Here is a 20,280-nt window from a genome sequence, read left to right as displayed (position 1 = left end):
GTCATTTTTTAAAAGTATAAACTCTACAGATGATAATCCTAGAACGAAATCTGCACTTCACTAGCCTGTATAAGGGCGAAACTGACTGTCACTGTATCAAAATATATACACTTTTCACGGGGTCACCACTTTGAGGGGGAATAAGGCGCATAAATAATTAAACTCTGAAGTTTAAATAACTAAAAAAACACTTTTAATCAAGAATAATGGGAGCGAGGTTCACATAGTTTGAGAGACGGAAACGAACTGAGGTTTCGATGACGAATTCCTCGTCGTCCTGGGCCTGGCATGGCAACAGGGCATGTACCCGTACCGATTCACATATCTCAAAGCCTTTGAAAACTCTCCGGCGATATCATTCGCTTACACTATCGAAGAAAAACATGAAATGAAATACGTGACACAGAGAGACCGGCAGAAAGTATAAGAAATTAAATGAGTGCCGGCTCGAAATATTCAATACTTTTCTCTAGGACTATAACCAGAAATATTTGGAAATAATTATTAAAAATAGCTAGGAAGGTGGTCGCCACATTGTTATTAAAAAATCTATATATTTGTTTAAATAACAATTTTCATAAACAAATGCATGTATATTGTATGGCTTTTGTTTTTGAACGTGATTTTTTAATGAGGTAAGAAAACTTTTTCTCCTATAGATTTTCATTTATTTATGCCATTTGTCAACAATGGCCTTATAAACAATTAAGTACAAAATAATCTGCAGTCTGTGCCAAGTGAAATTTTACAGTTTCAATTTTGGGTTTTTCCGTTATTTATCAGTTATTTTGTTAATAACGGTAACAATTGTTATTCACAAATTTAAGATTTTTTTAGTTATTTATCTAGCAGCTTCCTAATAATCTTCTCCGCTGTTCCTACTCTGATTCCATTTTTCTTCTTTAATAACGATAATTCTTACTAAATAATAATAGAATTATATATATGCATATATTAATATTTATTTTCGTATAGAAAATCAAGCAGAAGGTGATGCTCCGGCGGAATACGATAGATCCTTCTCTTGGCACCCACGCCGTTGAAATTGCTGGAATAAAGGATGATGCACTTCCTGGTCCTAATGGTAAATTAAAATCTAATATACAATCCGAAACAAATTTACTGCAAAATTATGTCCAAAGCGTCCAGTTTATTTTAAAACGAATGTGTATTTTGAGGTTCTCCAAAACGTTTTTCTTCTCGGATTAATTTAGTATAACATTTCCCACGCCAGGGTTTCACGTGACCAATTACATAGTTTATGTTCCGCGGCTTTATAATTTAAAAAGTGTAAATATTGTGTTCAAATTTTGGGGAATAGTGCCAAATATACGACAAGATAGGATAAGCTCGGCAATCAGGAACGCCAAACATACGAGCGTGAAAGGGACTCCCACTCCTGCGACGTTCGGAAGTAATGTGTGAGAACGCATACTGGCCTACTACGCACACGCGCACGTCAAGCACAAGGCGTCGCGCACTTGTCACTCATATTTTTAGAGCTCGTATCTTTGGAGTCCGCTTGTATTATTATATAATTTCTTTTAAATGATCTGGGCATAATTTTGTTGAACATACTTATTATTAGTTAAAATAATAATTCTTTATTTTTTTACAGAATCAAGCAAACAACAAAAGCCGAATTAGAAACTGTCCTGTATTTTTAAATATTTGGATTCGAAACGCTTCGATTAGGGAATATTTTAATTTTAATTTAATTTTAATTTTAATTTTAATTTATTTTTATTTTTAAACTCTCTTACAAATCTTATCAGTAATATTTCTGGATTGTACGTTATCTTGAATAAAAAAAGGAATTTTTTCTTATGGTTTTTTATGCTATACTATTCATCCAATTTAATCTTTTTTTTTTAATAAAAGCTTATCAAATTTGGAAAAAATCGGCGCGATTAAATTTTGTTTGATGGTTAAAAATTTGCTATTTAACAACAAAGTTATTTTTTCTTTAACTTTTTCTAAGTGAAATATCTTTTAAGACATTCAAATTGATCAAAGAAGATCTTAAAAGGGTGTTTCAGCTATATGGGAATAATTTCCAGGTGGTTAGAATAATTTAAAAACTTGTGTTAAAACTTATGTAGACAAACTAATGAAGGAAGGTCATTTTTTTGGATTGGCAATATGTATCTGACTGAAATTAATAGATTATATATAAAATGTAAGTGAAATAAATGTTCCATTACTATTGTTTAAGAATAGATTCTTTTTGATAATTGTTCAAACAAATTCTGTAAACAAATTCACAGTTTGGTGTGTTTTCAATAAAGAAGCTCAATTTTTCTGACGGAATCAACTAGGGATGTCATTCTGATGACTGAGCTACGATACTCTGTAAATTGACAAAAATATTATTTATTGCTCAAACAATTTTTGTAAACGAAATTGAAATCTTGACTTTCCCGCTAGCAGGACTTACAAAATCATTTCAATGTTTTTAAGTAACTAATTGCTCAAACCAGTTATTTTGCACATTTTTTCGTAATTCTTAAAGAATTTTGTGGCCGTGTTGCCGGCGAGACAATTGTTTATAACAATTGTTTAAATAATTAATCATTGTTGTACATTTGCAAAGTATCATAAAAAAGAGTCATCGGAAAGACATCGATTCCGTAAAAAATTCAGCCTATTTATTAAAATATTACCAAATTGTGAATTTATTTATAAAAATTGTTTATATAATAAATTATTGTTGTCAATTTTCGAAGTATCATAGTAAAAAGTCATTTTAAAGACATAACTAGTTGATTCCGTAAAGAAAAATTGAGCCTATTTATTGAAAAGTTGCCAAACTGTGAATTTGTTTACCAAAATTCTTTAAACTATTGCTAAAAAGCATTTATTCTTAATTAATGGTAATGGACGATTAATTTCTCATAAATTTTATACAAAATCTATTGATTTCAATAACTTAAACATTGCCAATCCCAACAAATCACATGGCAATATAATTTCAACAAGGTCAGAAGGAAAAACGATTTCCTTTCGTTTAAAAACACCCGAAATGTGCATTTGTTTATATAATTTGTTAATATAATAAAAAAATATTTATGAGTGGCAACAATTTCTTTAGAAAAAATCATTGGCAATATAATTGCAACAAGGTCGGAAGAAAACATCGTTTCTTTACACGCAAAAACGCCCAAAATGTGCATTTGTTTATACAACTTGTTTACAAAATAAAAATATAACATTTATTCTTATATTTTAAAGGCCTAAAAATAAAAGCAAGCGATTTCAGAGCAGAATAATACTTTGAAGATGAATAACTTCTAATGTCGATTATTTCTTAATACAATTAGTTTATAACAATTAACTATGCAAGTTAACAATTTTGTATATTTCCCATACCCTTGAGCATTAGGTCCAAGGGATAAGAAGTACAAGCAAAATGTTGTATAGAAGGTAAAAAATTAAATTTAAAACATCGACATATTTTTGCTGTTTGTATTAACATAAAATTTAAATAAACAAAATAATAACAATTCTACTCTCACCATTTTTTGCAAAATTTAATCTTGAATGCTTTCAAAAAAAATTTATACTCGGTGCTTAATTGTGTTCGAAATTTCATTTTGAACCTCGATTTCCGATTTCACTCCACTGTACGTCGCACAGTGAGAAAAAAATGACTTCTTTGGTTCAAAATAACGTGCAGTCCGAAAATATTGACTGATTTGGAAAAAAAATGTTTCGAGGATATTTCAATATTATATAATAAGCAAAAAAAAATTATAATCAAATTATTTATTGAAAGAAGTTTTTTTACAATTTTCCATAATTTTACGTGTTTTTAAGTTATTTGCAATAAATTTGGATAAAATCAATATGATAAAAAAAAACTTCTTTTGAGATTATTATTTTTAATATTATAAACAAATTTAATAAATAAATACATTATTCAGGCATTTTTCGACGGAAAATTCGTTTTTTTCGATAACGCATTTTTAAATTAGGAACTTTATAATAATTTTAGAAAAATCTATTATTCGTTGATTAATCTTAATATTTTTCAAAGAAACGCATTATTGAGGCATCTGTCAACGGATTTTGTTTTCGATATCAGAATTTTTAATTAGGATCTTCATAGTAGATTCAGCGACATTTATAATTAGGTAATAAATTTTATGATGTTTTAAAAATAATTTTTAAACAAATCTTTGTAATTGAGATCTAAATAATAACTTTATAAAAACTCATGCTTAGTTTATAAATTCTATGATGTTTTAAACAAATTTAGTAATCATATGCATTATTTGGGCATTTGTCAAAGGAAACTTTTTTTTCCAATCTCAATCCTCTGACTTTCATTTTTTCATCAATAAATTATGAATGCATTTTTTCTGAAATAATTATGAAATTGCTATTTTAAAAAGTTCTCATCGAAAAAAACGAGTATTTTTTGCGACAAATGCCATACTTGTGCATTTTTTATTAAATTTGTATTAAAATATCATAAAATGTATCAACTATTTATGAATTTCTCTGAAATTGTCATGAAGTTCCCAACTGAATGTACTGGATTTGAAAAAAAAAAACAATTTTTTTACTAAAAAATGCCCGAATAATGCATTTTTTTATAAAATTTGTTTTAAAAATCATAAGATTAATCAACAAATTATGAGGTTTTCAAACTAAATTTAGCATAAAGTTCCGTATTAAACAAAAATTAAATCGAAAAAAGAACGTCAAAGTCATTTGTCCCCACTATGCATCGCACAGTGGGGTGCAAAAACATCCGTTGACAAATTGATTTTCAGAAAACAATTATTATCTGACTTTTAACTTTTTTTTTCATGAAAGCCAATGAAATTTCTCACCAAACTGTCCTGACCGATTTTTAAATATTTTTTTATTTATTAATTTATTTAATAACAACAATTTTTTTTAATTGTTGATTTTTTAAGTATACCGGTTTTTAAAATAGGCTTTGATTCAATAAAAAATACCTAGAAAACTGAAATCAAATATCCAAAAAAGATTTCCAATAGCAAGGCAAATGTTAAAAAATTTATTGAATTTTTATAAACATATTAGTGACTGAAAATGGTTTTGTGAAGATTTGCAGCGATTCGCCCCTTGATTCGTACTAAATTTGAACAATTTATAGACAAAAAAATTTTTTAATTGCATTAATAAAATTTAATAAATATTTTTTTATTTAAAAGCAAGTTTTATGAACAAATATCCATGTCAAGTTTTTTTATGGAATACATTTTATTCTCTGGAATCGATTACATATTACTTGGAAATAAAACCTGAGTATAATATTTGGCCACCAAAGAGAAATTAATCATTTTTAAACTACTTTAATTAACAAATGCACTATTTTGCTGTATCTGCAGGTACAAACTTTATTTTTTCGATACAATTAACTATTAATAACTAACTTTTAAATTTTGAAGAACATTTTAATTAAAGTTAACAATTTATTATTGTAATTAAAAATTGTTTAAACAAATTCTTATAATTTTATGTATGCATAAATAAAATATCGATTTTCGGCGAAAATAACAGCAAGTTATTTAGCAATAATTTTTTGCTGAAAATCAATAACATTTGTAAACTTGTAAACATGTAAACTTAATTTTTCTGTAATCAACATTAATAAATCATAAATTTTGTCAACTTGAAAATAGTATCAACTCTGTGGATCCTTATCGAACCATCAAAAAAAGTTTTAAAAAATATGTTATTAACAGTTAATTGTACACAAAAAAAAACAAGTTTGAATGCTGAAAAATAGCCAAATAATGTATTTGTTAATATAGTTTAGTTAAACAACTATCAAGTGTTATCGATTCATAGCAAAAAATCATTGCTAAGTAATTGGCTGTTAATTCCGTAAAAAAAGCAGGATTTTATATATAAATACATGAAATGATAAAAATTTGTTTAAACAATTGTTGTTGAAAATAATAAATTGTTCAAAGTCATGAAAATGTCCTTAAAATTTTAGAAATTAGTTATTTACAGTTAATTTAATCCAAAAACTCAAGTTTGTACCTCCAGAAATAGCCAAATAGTGGATTTGTTGATTAAGGTAGTTTAAGCAATAATTAATTTTTATTAGGTGGCCACATCTTATACTTAGGTTTTATTACCATGTTATATGTAATCGATTTCATGGAAAAAAGTTGATGTATTCCATCCAATATACCTGATATGGATATTTGTTTATAAAAATTGTTAAAAAAACAAATTATTTATTAACTTTTATTAAGTCACCTAAGAAACTCTTTTTTGCATTGCTACTGAATATCATTTTTGGATAGTTGCTTTCAGTTTTCTAGGTATTTTTGATTAAATCAAAGCATTTTTTTAAAACCTGTTTACTCCAAGAGTCAACATGTTTTAAAATTTTTTTTATTAAATAAACAAAAATTTAAAAATCGACCACAACAGTTAGCTTTCATTTAAAAAAAAAAGTTAAAATCGAATAATAATTTTCTTCTGAACATCAATTCGTCCACGGACGTTTTTTTTTGCCCCGCTGAATCGCGTCGGTGCGGTTCGGTGGATTGAGACGTAAATCAGGCAATAATTAAAATTAGCGACGACTTCGCACTAAACGGTCGCTTACATTTATCCATCCACGGTTCTTTGATGAATTTTCGCGAGAACGCGAAGTTAACATTGGGCCTGAAGTTTAAGCATATCCGTTGTCGCGTTCCTTTCCCTTTGATCTTCTAGTCACTAACTATATCGACTATATATTCCACTCTCTCGCGATTTCTCACTCCCCTTGCTTGCTTTTCGAACATCCCACGATTTTTTCCGCCCCTGCTGCCGCTCCTGGTGCTCTCTAACTCCCCCTCCCACCCTCATCCTGTCCGCGCATATCCGCTTCCCTTCCACTTCCAGCGAAAGCCAAGTGCAAAAAGACTCCAGTTCCTCTTCCTCTTCCTTTTCCTTTTCCACGAAGTAACCGAAACCCACTTCTTCATTTCAAATCTCGTTTTTACGACTTTCCAGGAGGCTTCCAGGAGGCAGGCTTCGAGTATATACAAAGTTCCCCGATTTATTTTTAAATCACTAGAAAACAAACACGCGCGCTAAGGATGTGATTTTTTTTCTCGCGCAATTTTTAAACTAAAATATTTGAGCGGCAGTTTGAGCGCGCCTGGAGCGCGCCGCTGTTGAAACTTGCATTTCGCGCTCGATAATGGGTTACTTCGCACTTGATCAGAAAGCCTTAAAATAATTCAAAAACAACAATCCTTTTTTCAGACATTTTTCTCTATCTCGTGTTGTTACGCTAATAATAGGATTTCGGTTTTCATATTATTTTTTTATGGACAAAGTAAAATATCCTACAAGGCTTAGATTTTTTACGCATCTCGCGTCTTTTGGCGCAATATTGGAATTTTCGATTTTCTGCATATTACTTACGATAAATAAAAAGAAAATTATGAGTCCTATCGGAAAATGGTTAAGATATTGTGTAGGGTTTTTCAAAAGCTATAATTTCTCTTTGAGACTTTTTTGTATATTTTGCGTTATTTAGTTCAAAATTTGAATGTGTTGTGTCAAATTTCAGGCGATTCTAATACTTTCTCTATTATAAATGATGAGAATGTAATAAATTATTACAAACTTGTATCTCTTTTTTGAGTGAATAACTTTTCTATCAATTTGTTTTCGTACCTTTTGTCGTTTTTCCACAAATTTTTCAATTTTATTTTTAATGTCACTTTTATGATTAAAATCAAAATTACAGTTCCTATCAAAAAGCAATTCATAAAAAATGTGTAGCTCTTTTTCGGGTCTACAATTTTTATTCAATCTTTTTTTTCGTAATTTTTGTCGTTTTTCCACAATTTTCTTTTTTAATGTTATTTTTCATGAATTAAACAAAAAGTACGCGTCCAATCAAGAAGTAATTCTTAAAGAAATTGTAGATATTTTTTGGGATCACAAGCAATGTTTGTCTTCTCTTGACATTTTTTTATATCGTGCGTTGTTTGGCTTAACATTTTTATTTTCGATTGATTAAAAACATTTTGGAAATGCTATAACTCTGAGAATTTTCTTTTTATCGAAAAAAGTCATTAGGATAAATTGTTTATCTGGTTAACGAACTCGTCCTTTCTTTTTAGACCTACAAAAAGTGTGCCAAAGATCGATTTGATCGATTAATTTTTTCGAGAGTTATTATGTTTACCGACGGACGGACAGACAGACGCTATCGTAAAAACTTGAATTTCGCATTCAGGGGATCTCGAAACGTGTGGTGTCAAAATTCGTACAATTCTAATACTTTCTCAATTATAAATGGTGAGAACGTAAAAACTTTAAACAGTTGAATTTTGCAACAAAATTACAGAGGAAGGCTTAAAAATAAGTGTTTTTAATACTTAAGAAAATCAATTTGTGTGACATAATTGCACATAACGAGTTAAAATAAGAAAAATATATTTATAAATAAAATTTAAACGGGCCCCTTAGAGACAGTTATGTGACAATTGAAAAAAGAGGCTTTAATATTTTGTTAATAACATTTAGAGGTGGCACAAGCCCCGTCAAATTTAACACGTAGTTTCCATAAGAAAAAAGACGTTTTCATCAAATTTATTCAGAATCGTCAGTATAAACTGAATTGAGTTGAAACCCAACATTTCTCTTAAACAATTAGCCATACAATATGAATAAAATATTAATTTTTTAATATCACCGCCATAAGTCTATTGAGGGCATCATAAATAACTCATAAGTGAAAAAATGGGTTTTGCGTATTTTGACGTTAACTATTATTTTTCTTGCAGTTTTTAAAATGCAAATTGTACTTATATATAAAATCCTACTTTGCACTGATAATTAGATACTTACGAAAATTGTTTAAACAATTTATGATTGTTTTTAGAAATTTTCTCTTAGAATAGAGTTAGAAAGTCGTGATTTTTTTTTTAAATTGTAAACTTTGTGTTCCATTTTCAAATATAGTGATGAGTTTCAAATAAATTTTAACAAAAGTAATTGTTTAAACAATTTATTACTATGGTAATGATATTCTCTTAGAATAATAACAGAGAATTGCATTTTTTCTCAATAATGTCCCGTTTTTTGTCCAATTTTCAATTTTATTGAGTTAAATAATTAATTCAAGTTAAGAAAATTAATTTTTTACACAATTTATTAGTATTTTGAATAATATTCAATTTGAATAATACTAGAAAGTTGCGGTTTTTCCTAATATTTTAAACTATTTGTTTGCTTTTCAAGTGGGTTGAGTTATTAGTTAATTTAATTTAGCAAAAATAAATATTTAATTAAATTATCATTGTTTATAAATATCTTCTGCTTTATAAATGCTAGATAGTTACGGTTTCTTCCAAAAAAATTTACTTGTTAACCTCTTTTTATACTTACATCTTAGTAAAGTAGTAAATAATGCAAATTAAAAAACATAGTTTTTTAAACAATTCATTATAATTGACAACTATTTTTTCTTAAATAAGTGCTTAAAAGTTACGGTTTTTTCTGTACCTTACACTTTTTGTCCACTTTTCACATAGTGAGGTAATATTTGATGAACATCAATAAAAGGAAAAATTGTTTAAAAAATGAATCTTTAATGCTTATTTCTTATTTCTAGCTCAAAATGCAAACTAAAGCTAAACAAAGTTATAGACAATAATCAATTGTTTGAATAAGCAAATTTATTAAGCAAATCATTGCAAATTGTCTGTGCCAAAAAATATCATTGTTGACATTATTTATCGCCGACATTAGTTCCATATAATAATATATTTTTACTATTTACAAGATGAGAAAATGTTTGAAACAAATAAAAATTGTTTAGCGAATGGATAAATATCCTAAACAAACAAAAATCACTTTTAACATTCTGTAATTGTGTCATTATTCCCAGAAAAATAATCATCTTTTACGATTCACAGGATAAAAATTGTTTAAATAATTACCAAATTTATTAAACAAGAATTATTTACCTTGAAGTTCATCCACTGTATCTCTTATCAAAAAACTAATAACTTTTCACGATTTTAAGGTAACACTAATTGATTAAACAATTCAAAATTCTTAAAAAGATACTTGGAAATAAAAGACAAATAATGCGTGTTAAATTTTTTTTTAAGTACCGTCTTTAACATGAATTTTACATATTTCATCCAGGTGGGCACGTTTTTACAAGAAAATCCAAAATCCAGAAACTATTTTTGCAGGAACCTACAAATAAAGACAAGAAATTACTACCGTAATTACAAGAAAATAGAAATTTTTTCTATTATTGCGACGAATTTTATACTTTTTTGTATTTAATTTCTTTTATATATTTTGTGTAGGAAAAATATAATAGTATTGAACAATAATTCATTCTGTGCAAGAAATATTTTATATAGGAAAAAAATAAAATTATTAAACATTATTAAATTCTCTGTAGAAAAAATTTTGTGTATGAAAAATATAACAGTTTTAAATTTTGTCTAGGAAATATTTTGTGTAGAATATATTTAGTGTAGGAAAAGCATGATCAGTATACTTTTGGTGTAGAATAAATTTGTGTAGGAATGGGTGTTGCTCAACAAAATATAAATTATAATTTATAATAATTATCTACCTCTGGGTGAAAGCTCTAATTCCTTGTACTATGTTTACTTCCGGTCGAAGGGTGTGAAAACCTAATTTCTAATTTATTATGTGGGCTGTCCCAGGATCTTTTTACTCGAAATAAGAGTCATTGGACACCAAAATATCAGTTCGGTTGGTAGACAGCGTGGCACCAACGTCTGTCCGGACATGGCAATAAGGAAGTGGGCCCGCTTCTTAAAAAAACACAGACCCGCTAATATCGGATAGACCGAACCTGAGAAAACACACCCATTTCAGGATTTCCCTTTAAGACGTTTTACGCCGCCAAAGGGAAAGGAAAAGTGACTAAAATATTTCATTTGAAAGAAAATTTTACGAAGCAAAAGAAAATTAGAAGATTTTTTCAACCCTTAAATGATTTTAAGGCGCGATTCGAAAGAATTTAAGCGAAATTTTTAAATATTTCATAATTATTTCTATAAATTAAAAATATTTTGGCTAAATATTTAGCTCAATCTAAAAAAGTATCAAAAGCGAGCGGTTTACAACTCGACCGATGAATAATTGAACTTTGAACTAAAAAATATAAATTATAAAGATAAATGTATTTTTGACAACAAAAAATTAACCAAACAGATGAACTTATAACCGACAAGATTAATTTTCTACCCATAAATATATATATATATTTTTTTTAATACACGAGTTTCAACAAAAATATTAAAAATTATCGAATTTTTAACCAAATGTAATTTTATTTAAAAAATAAAGAAATTGAGTCAAACATTAATTTGGACAAAAATCGAGTGAGTGTAAGATATATTTAGAAGTTCTGAAAGCATTCCAAAATAATTTAAAACTTGTACAGGTTTTAAATCATTATAAGCAAAACGTAGATTTTTGAAGATTTTGAGCACAAAATTTAGACGCTTTGTAAGCATTTTGAAAGGTTTCAAAAAAATAAAAAATTGATATTAAAATTCCTAGGAAAACTAAAAATGGTTTTTTTGTGAAAAATTAATTTTTGTAACTATGCTTAAAAATTTTTTAATTGAATCTGGATGATTTTAAAGCAATTATTTTAATTTTTTAGGATTTTTAACAATGTTTAGGAAAAATTCACGTTCTAAGATGATAAAAAAAATTTCTTAGATTTCTGGAAAAACTTTCAATGATTTTTTCAATCAGATTTTAAGAGGGCATTGAAAAAGATTCTTAGAATAAGTTTTGAAGTATACATTAATATTTCTAAATTAAAATTTACTTAAATCACATAATTTAAAATGTTTATAATTGTTGTTATTAATTATTCAAATTTTTGGCTGAGATTTTTCTTCTTCAATGACCAAAAAATCGTTCTTGACCATTATTTTCAGGTCTAAGTTAATAAAGAGGAAACAGAAGCGCCTATAATAAAACGTGTGAACCCTCTAATATTAAAAATTATTTTTGAAAGGAAGAAGAATTATTTTCAAAATTTTCCGAATTCAATTTTGAAATCTTTTTTCTGTTTTAGTCCTTGTTCGAAATTTATAAAGTTAGATTTAAAAACTGACACTTTTGAGTTTAACTCCATGAAAATCCTTTATATTCTGCTTTTTATGTATTAAGATAATATTTCTAATTAACTTTCCTTGAAAAAAACCGTTTATTCAATAAAAAAAGTTTTCAAATTTATTAATTGATTTTGAAAGAAAAACTATGTCTTTTCTACTAAAAAAGATGGCTTTTTAATAAAATACTTGATTGAACTTTGAAACAAAAAATATGACTTTTTAACAAAATATTAATTTTTTACGAAACTGATGTATTTCTACCCAACAAAAATGATATTTCAAACCAAGAACATAATTTTTTTTACCAAAAAAGCAGATATTTCAATTGAAAAAGATCAATCTTTAAAAGATTGGAAAAGTTACATTTTCAGTCAAAACAAAAATCTCAACTAACAAAAGACTTTATAAATAAAAAGTTAAATCTGCAGCCAAAAACATAAGCTTTCGATCAAAAAACAAATTTTTAACAACGCAATTTAAATTCTACGCAAGTAGTTGGGTTTTCAATTTAAAAAAATAATAATTTTCCACAAGGAAATTTAACTATCTAACAAAGAGATGAATTTTCAACTAAAAACATAAATCTAAAAAAATGACTTCTTAACCAAGTAATTCTACCAAATCTTCCAAACAAAATAGTAGAATACGCAAGCAAAGAAAAATTGTTAACCAAAAGTTTCATTAAAAAAAAAAAAAATTCTACTAGAACAGATGAATTTTTTATCAAAAGGATCAATTTTCAAAACAATAGTTTAATTTCCTGTTAAAAAATATTTCAGTTGATTTTTCACGAAAAAAATGTATTTTTAAACAAGAAATAAGTTTCTACAGCAACGAATTTAATTTTTAATCCAAAAAGACGAATTTTTAACCAGAGGAAGTACTTTTTAACCAAATTGCTGAATTTTTTACGAATTTGAAAAAAAAATGAAATTCATGAAATTCTGAAGAGGTTGACGATCTGAACTTTTGTCTCCTTTATTTGTTTACTGATAATGTTTTTACTCAAAGTATGGAAAAACTGAAATTTTGTGCATAACAATTTTTTAAGCTTTAATAACTGATTAGGTCAACTTTATATGGTCTTAAATGAATTTTCGGACACTCATAGAATACAAATAATTTGGTTATTATTCCATTTATTTGCTATAAACAAATTTTATAAACAAATTAGCAAATGCTCTTATTATCGATAAAAAAATTTCTTTTTGCTAAAAGTGCTTCATAATAATGTAAAAATGACGTTTAATCACAAAAATAATTTTAAAGTTTAAAGGAACTATTGTTATAAACAATTCTTGTGGAAAAATATTAAAATTTGAGATTTTTTCAAATTCTAATTTCCTTTATTCGTTCAATCTTTTGTCGGAAATAGATGTAAGGTTTATGTTCTGTTTTTTCTGTGATTTTATCAAATATAACCATTCAAATTTATATAAACAAATTCAAAATTTTAGCCCTTCCGCATAGAAAAATTTTTTTGCACTGGAAATGTTTTAATTTGTTGGACGAATTACGGCTAGTCACAAAAATATTTAAGAGGTTAACAATAACCATTATTATAAATAATTCTAGCGTCAAAAAATGTACATGTAAGGTTTTATCAAATATCAGGAATATTTGTACCCATTCTGGCTATCAATGAAAATTTAAATTTTATAAAACCTTAAGATCAAATATTTTGTCTCAAGAATCGTTAATAACAGTGGTTATTGTTAACTTTTCCAATATTTTTGTGACAATCAGTCATTCGTCTAATAGCTTAAAATATTTCCAGTGCAAGAAAAAAAAATTTATATGCGAAAGGTCCGAAATTTTGAATTTATTTATCTAATTTGTTTATAAAAATTTTAATTGTTATATTTAATTAAATATTATTAAATATTTATTATTTTGAGGAATACCTGATACAGTTTTCTCAAATTTCAATATTTTGCCACAAGAATTGTTTGTAAAAATGGTTATTAAAAACTTTTGAATTAGTTTTGTAATTATATGTCATTCCTACATTAATATAAAGCACTTTTAGCAACACCAAAATTTCTAACTAATAATAAGACTATCTGTTAATTTGTTCATAAAATTTGTTTATAAAAAACAAATGAAATAATGAAACAAATTATTTACATTCTATGAGTCCCGAAAAATTCATTTAAGATAATGTAAAGTTTACCTAATCAGTTATTAAAGCGTAAAAAATTCTTATGTACAAAATTTGAGTTTTTCCATACTTTGAGTGAAAAAATTATTGATAAACAAATAGAGAAGACAAAAATTCAGAGCGTCAACCTCTTCAGAATTTCAAGAAATTCATTTTTTTTTGTTTTTGAAAATTCGCGAAAATCTTCTCCAGAAGATTATCTTTTGTTAGTTATAAATTTTTTAATTTGGTTGAAAATTTAACAACTTTCTTAAAAAGACGTCCTTTTTGGTTACAAATTCAACTGTTGTTTTAAAAATCCGTCTTTTTGGGTAGATATTTTCATATTTTTGCTGATAAACCAACTAAAAAACCTTTTTTGAATGAATAATACTTTTTCTGAAAATTTGTCTTTTTTATTTAACATGTCATCTTTTTTTGTAGAATTATTTCATCTTTCTTGAATAAAAATGCAACTATTTGTTGATAATATTCAAATATTTCCTGCAAAATTTAATTTTGGTGTAAGATTCGTATTTTTTGTTGAAAAGTCAATCGTAATCTTTCTGTATTAAAATTCAACTCTTTTTTTTTTATTTTCAATTCAAAGATACACCTGCTTTAGTAGAATTTTCATTTTTTTTTTTTTTGACAAAAATAAAAGTGTTGAAAATTCAAATATAATGTTTGGTTAAAAATTCGATTATTGGACGGAAAATTAACTTATTGTTTACAATTAATATTTTGGTGCTGGGAAGTGAACTGAAATCTCTTTGTATGAACATTTAACTATATATTTTTTAATTCATCTGTTTTAGAAGAAATTTTATCTTTCTTAAATAAAAATTCAACTTTTCGGTTGAAAATTCAAATCTTTTTTGAAAGTTTGCCTATTTTTTTTCAAAATTCACCTGCTTTAGCAGAAATCACATATTTCTTGGATAAAAATGCAACTGTTTGTTTGAAAGTTCAACAATTTAGTTGGAAAGCCATACTTTTTGATTCAAAATACTGCTATTTTGTTAAAGTTCAACCTTTTCGTAGAATAATTATCTTTTTGTTTAAATTTAATATTTTGGTGTTGAGAAGAGAACTGAAATCGTTTCTATTTGAAAATTCAAATATTTGTTTGAAATTTTCTTTTTAATTAAAAATTCTTCTGTTTTAAGAAAAATTTCTTTTCCTGGGATAAAAGTGCAACTATTTGGTTAAAAACTGATATATTTCGTTTAAAACTCATACCTGTTGTTGGAAAATTCTACTACTTTCTTCAAATTTTAACTATTTCGTAGAAAATTTACTTTTTGTTTAAATTTAATATTTTGATTTTGAAAAAATAACTCAAATCTTTTCTGGATGAAATTTTAACTTTTTATAACAAAATTTGTCGTTTTTTATAAAAAATTAATCTGTTTTAGTAAAAATTGCATCTTTCTTAAATAAAAGAGTAACTATTTGATAGAGAATTTAACAATTTTGTTAAAAATTCAGAATTTTTGGTTGAAAAATTCGCCTTTTAGGATTTAAAATTCCATTCTTTCGTAGAAACTTATTTAATGTTAACAAAGTCATATTTTTATCTTAAAATGTCAAATGGAATCCTTTCTTTGACGAAAATTCCACTATCTAAACAAAGTGTAACTATTTTGAATAGAATTGAACAATTTTGTTAAAAAGTCATCCTTTTTTGCTAAAAATTCGTCTTTTTTATTGACAATTCAATATTGTCAAAAACAAAACTTATTTCTTATTTATAAATTCCTATTTTGTTCGTCAAAAGTTAACCAAAATATTTTTTGAGAAAAAGTTCAATTTTTTTTCTCAAAAATTTATCTTTTTGATATAATAATTCATCTGTTTCTAGTAGAAATTTTATCCCTTTTTTTTGCAACTTTTTGGTTAAAAATTCTTCTTTGAGTATTCTACTATTTTCGCAAGATTTGGTTAAATCTCTTTTTAGGAATTCATTTTTTAAAAAGATTTATATTTTTAATAGAAAATCCATCTCTTTGGTTGAAAGCCGAAAAATGATTAATAAACAAATAGGAGAAACTATAGTTCGGAGCCTCAAGCTCTTTAGAATTGAATGAACTTTAATTTACAAAAATCAAAATTGGTATAAAATTGATGTAAAAAAATGTCACAAAATGTTTTGATGCCCCCCCCCCCCCCCCCTTGAGCTGTTTAATAATTCAAATACGGCCCCATAAACGCCATATTCGGTTAATTAAAGTTCATTAAATTCTAAAGAGCTTGACGCTACGAACTATAGTCTCCTCTATTTGTTTATCAATAATTATTCAGCTCAGAGTATGGTATGATAACAATTATATCTAATTTTGTTTAGAAAGCCTAATTTTCAACATTAGGTATAGATTGTGACAACCGCTAAGTTGGAATTAGTCGCAGTAGACGGAAAAGAAAAGAACAGTTTGCCTTTGGGTATCATTTCCTTTTGTGGCAGACAGCGTGGCACCCCTGATTCTTCCTAGTGCCAGAAGGGCCAAAACTCAAGTGTTTTGGGGCGGTGGCCAAACCCCCTGCAGTTTAATTAACGACCCGACGAAAAGCAAGGGCAATTTACTTGCCCTGCTTCCTTCCATTTTTGTCTCGAGGTGATCCTCTGAAGACCTTGGAGTTCAAACTTTCATCACGTGGAAAATCTTTTAGGACCAAAAGCACGTAGGATCTTGAGTTATTTCAAAACACCCACTTTCGTCAGCCTCACAACTTCTAAGAATATTTTTTCTTTCTTTTAAAGATCGAAATTATGTAACTTGCTCCGCTCTTTGAATCCGAACTAGTGAAAATTTAAATAATTTAATTAGTAGCATTGTGTCTGAGTGCCCACTTTTCTTTTTACATTTAAAAGAAAAAGAGAGCTGGTGGTATTTTCCCTTAAGTAGGTCATCATTTTGAGGAAGTTTCTAATTGAAATGTCGTTAAGAACTTTTATAAAATTTAGAAGTTAAACCCATTAAAGATATTCAACTCTATTTCTGGCTAAAAGATTATTTTTTATTGAAAAGGCTACTACGATAGATTTAGTTCGGTTTAAAATCATGCAAATTTAGAATTTTTTATTTATACATTTTTAACTTTGGAATATTTTAAAAATAAAATTATAAAAATTATTAAAGTTTTAGGTTTTGCGATTGAAAAATAATTTTGAGGAAATTTTTAGTTAAAATAACGTTACGAAGTTTTATAAAATTTAGAAGTTAAACCTATTAAGAAAATCCAACTATATTTCTGGCTAAAAGTTAATTTTTTTATTGAAAAGGCTTCTATTATAGATTTGATTCGGAATTAATTTGGCTTAGAATTATATTGTTTCGTTGAGAATTCAATTATTTTGCTGAAAATGCAACTATATTGTTAAGAAGTTATATTTTATTATAAAATATAAAAAATTCATTTTTTTAGTTTAAAGTTCATTTTGGTTGAAAATTTGGCAATGTTGATGAAAATTCCTTTCATAATTTATTGAACATGAATTCTTTCAAATTAAAATTGAACTATTCAAAAACAGTTAAATTTTCAGTGAAAAAAAGACTATTGTTAAACAAACTTTTAAATTTTTCATAAAACAGTCGAATTTTCAATCAATAGTCGAATTCTGTACCAAAATAGTGGGATTTTCCACCTAAAAAGATGATTTTTCCACCAAATAATGGAATTTTGAACAAAAAATTAGGACTTTTTAATAAAATTGTTAAATTTTTATCAACTTATTAAATTTTTGACTAATAAGTTGCATCTTGCTATCAAAATTTTTTTAATTTGTACCAATTTTTAAATTTGTACACAAATTTTAAGCATATTGTTAAATTTTCTCAAAGCAGTTAATTTTCAGCCAAATAGTTGAACTTTTTAATAAAATTGTTAAATTGTTATACAAATAAATAAATTTACAACAAAACAATTGCATTTTTAATCAATAAAAGATCGAATTAACCCACAAAGAGATAAATTTTCAACGAAAGAGTTAAATTTTCAACCAAATAATTAAATTTTTGACAGAAATACGGATTTTTTAGAAGAGAGTTATATTTTCTACGGAAAAAGATCAATTTTCACAAAAAAAAAGAAATAATTTAATTTTCAGTACAAAAAATTAATTTGTAACTAAATAAAAAGCAACTTTCAAACAAAGATATGAATTTTGAAACAAAATTGTGAATTTTCAAAAAAATAGTTAAAATTTCATTCAATGAGATGATACTTTGACCAGGAAAATACATTTTTCAGTCATTATTTTAACTTTTACTTCAATATTATACTTTTAATTTAATAAATATCAATTTTCAACCAGAGATGAATCTTCAACTGAAATATTTACATTTTTAATTAAATAATTTAATTTTCAAACAAACAATACAAATTTTTAATCAAAGAGATTAATTTACAACTCAAATTATAAATCAACATAAAAATGATTTTTTTTAAGTGGTTAAGGGCTTAGCCAAGTAGTTCAATTTTCAATCAACGAGAGACGAATTTTTAATCAAGCATATGAATTTTCAATAAAATTTATGATTCTGCAAAAAAATTTCAATTTTAAATAAAAAACAGATAAATTCAACTAAAAAAGAGGAATTTGAAACAAAATAGTTGAATCCCCAACCTAACAAGATTCGTTTTTAACTAAACAGTTGCGTTTATCTACAAAAATATGAACTTTCCACAAAAATAGATGAATTTTTAAACCAAAATATGGATTTTCAAAAAAAAATAGTTAAATTTCCAATCAAATAATACAATTATTAACTAAAAATGTAATCGGCAGGATGAAGCAAATTTATAAAAAAGAGATATAATAAAATCAGAATCTTAATCTTAATAAAACAGTTTTAAATTAAAAGTTCAAGATGTTAAATTTCTCATTGTCGACAGATATTTAAAGTGCTTCTTATAGCAATTTGCTTAATTTCTTCAAAATTGTTTTCAAAATTTAAAAAAAAAATAGGTTTTCCCCGTATATTTTAAATATACTGTTCATAGGATGTCTTCTGTTTATGAAATTAGCAATTATCAAAGTTTTAAATTATTTAAAACTATTCAATTTTTAAGCTTTACAAATCAACAATTCTGGGTTTTGATCTTCAAAATGATTGAAATATAAGAAATTTTATTCAAAAATTTTTTAATTAAAGAGCTTCTATTTTTGAAAAGCAATTTCCTTAAATTAGTAGTTCTAATATTAAGTTTTACAATTGAAAATTCTTTAATTTTGATGCTTTATATTCAAAATTTCTTCAATTTTGATGTTTTATTATTAAAAACTTGACTTTTAATCTTCGAAATGATGAAAATTTGAGAATTTTTATTTATACATTTATTAAATTAAAGAGATTATAAAATTCAAAATGCTTCGATTTCTTTCATTTGGAAGATTAAGAATTGAAAATTTGACTTTTGATATGGAAAATCCTTCAAATTTAGGATTTTTCATTTATACATTTTTGAAATTGGAATATTTTTAATTTACAATTAAAAACTATTCAAGTTTAATTATTCAAAATTAAAGATTCTGTAAGTTTGATGCTTTATATTTATAAAGTTTTCAATTTTTATGTTTTATCATTAAAAACTTGATATTTAATTTTCGAAATCATAATTACTTTAAAAAATTTAATTTTTTAAATTGAATAGGTTTTAATTTTGAAAATGAATGCCATTTTTAAATTGAAAATGCTCTAATTTTGATGATATACTATCGAAATTTCTTTAGTTTAGATTGTTTAAAATGGAAAACTTTTATTTTTATCTTTAAACTCATTTAAATTTAACCATCATTAATTTGAAATTTCTTAAATTTAAAAGGTTCTAATTTTGATATTTCATGCACGTTTCAAGATCTAAAATAAAAAATTCGGTAATTTTAATGATTTACATTCGAAAGTTCTTCAATTTGGAACATTTCGAATTGAACATTCGACTTTTTATCTTCAAAATGATCGAAATTTTTAATAATACCTTTTTTTAATTGAAGAGTTTAAGCGTATCTATAAA

At 25.9% G+C, this 20,280-nt stretch overlaps 1 protein-coding gene across 1 annotated transcript in view; it reads right to left on the bottom strand.

Annotated features, from left to right (window-relative positions):
• LOC117176428 overlaps positions 1-303 on the bottom strand; it is a 3,847-nt gene extending 3,544 nt beyond the window's left edge. The window contains exon 1 of the mRNA XM_033366668.1: positions 248-303. Coding sequence (XP_033222559.1) covers positions 248-303 — 56 coding nt within the window. The remainder of the gene's footprint in view (positions 1-247) is intronic.
• Between the last annotated feature and the right edge of the window lie 19,977 nt (positions 304-20,280).

This window comes from Belonocnema kinseyi, chromosome 7 (genome assembly GCF_010883055.1).
Source record: "Belonocnema kinseyi isolate 2016_QV_RU_SX_M_011 chromosome 7, B_treatae_v1, whole genome shotgun sequence".
In the NCBI taxonomy this organism is placed as follows: Eukaryota; Metazoa; Arthropoda; class Insecta; order Hymenoptera; family Cynipidae; genus Belonocnema; species Belonocnema kinseyi.
The sequence above is the reverse complement of the archived record's forward strand: the minus strand, read 5'-3'. Positions and strand labels throughout refer to the sequence as shown.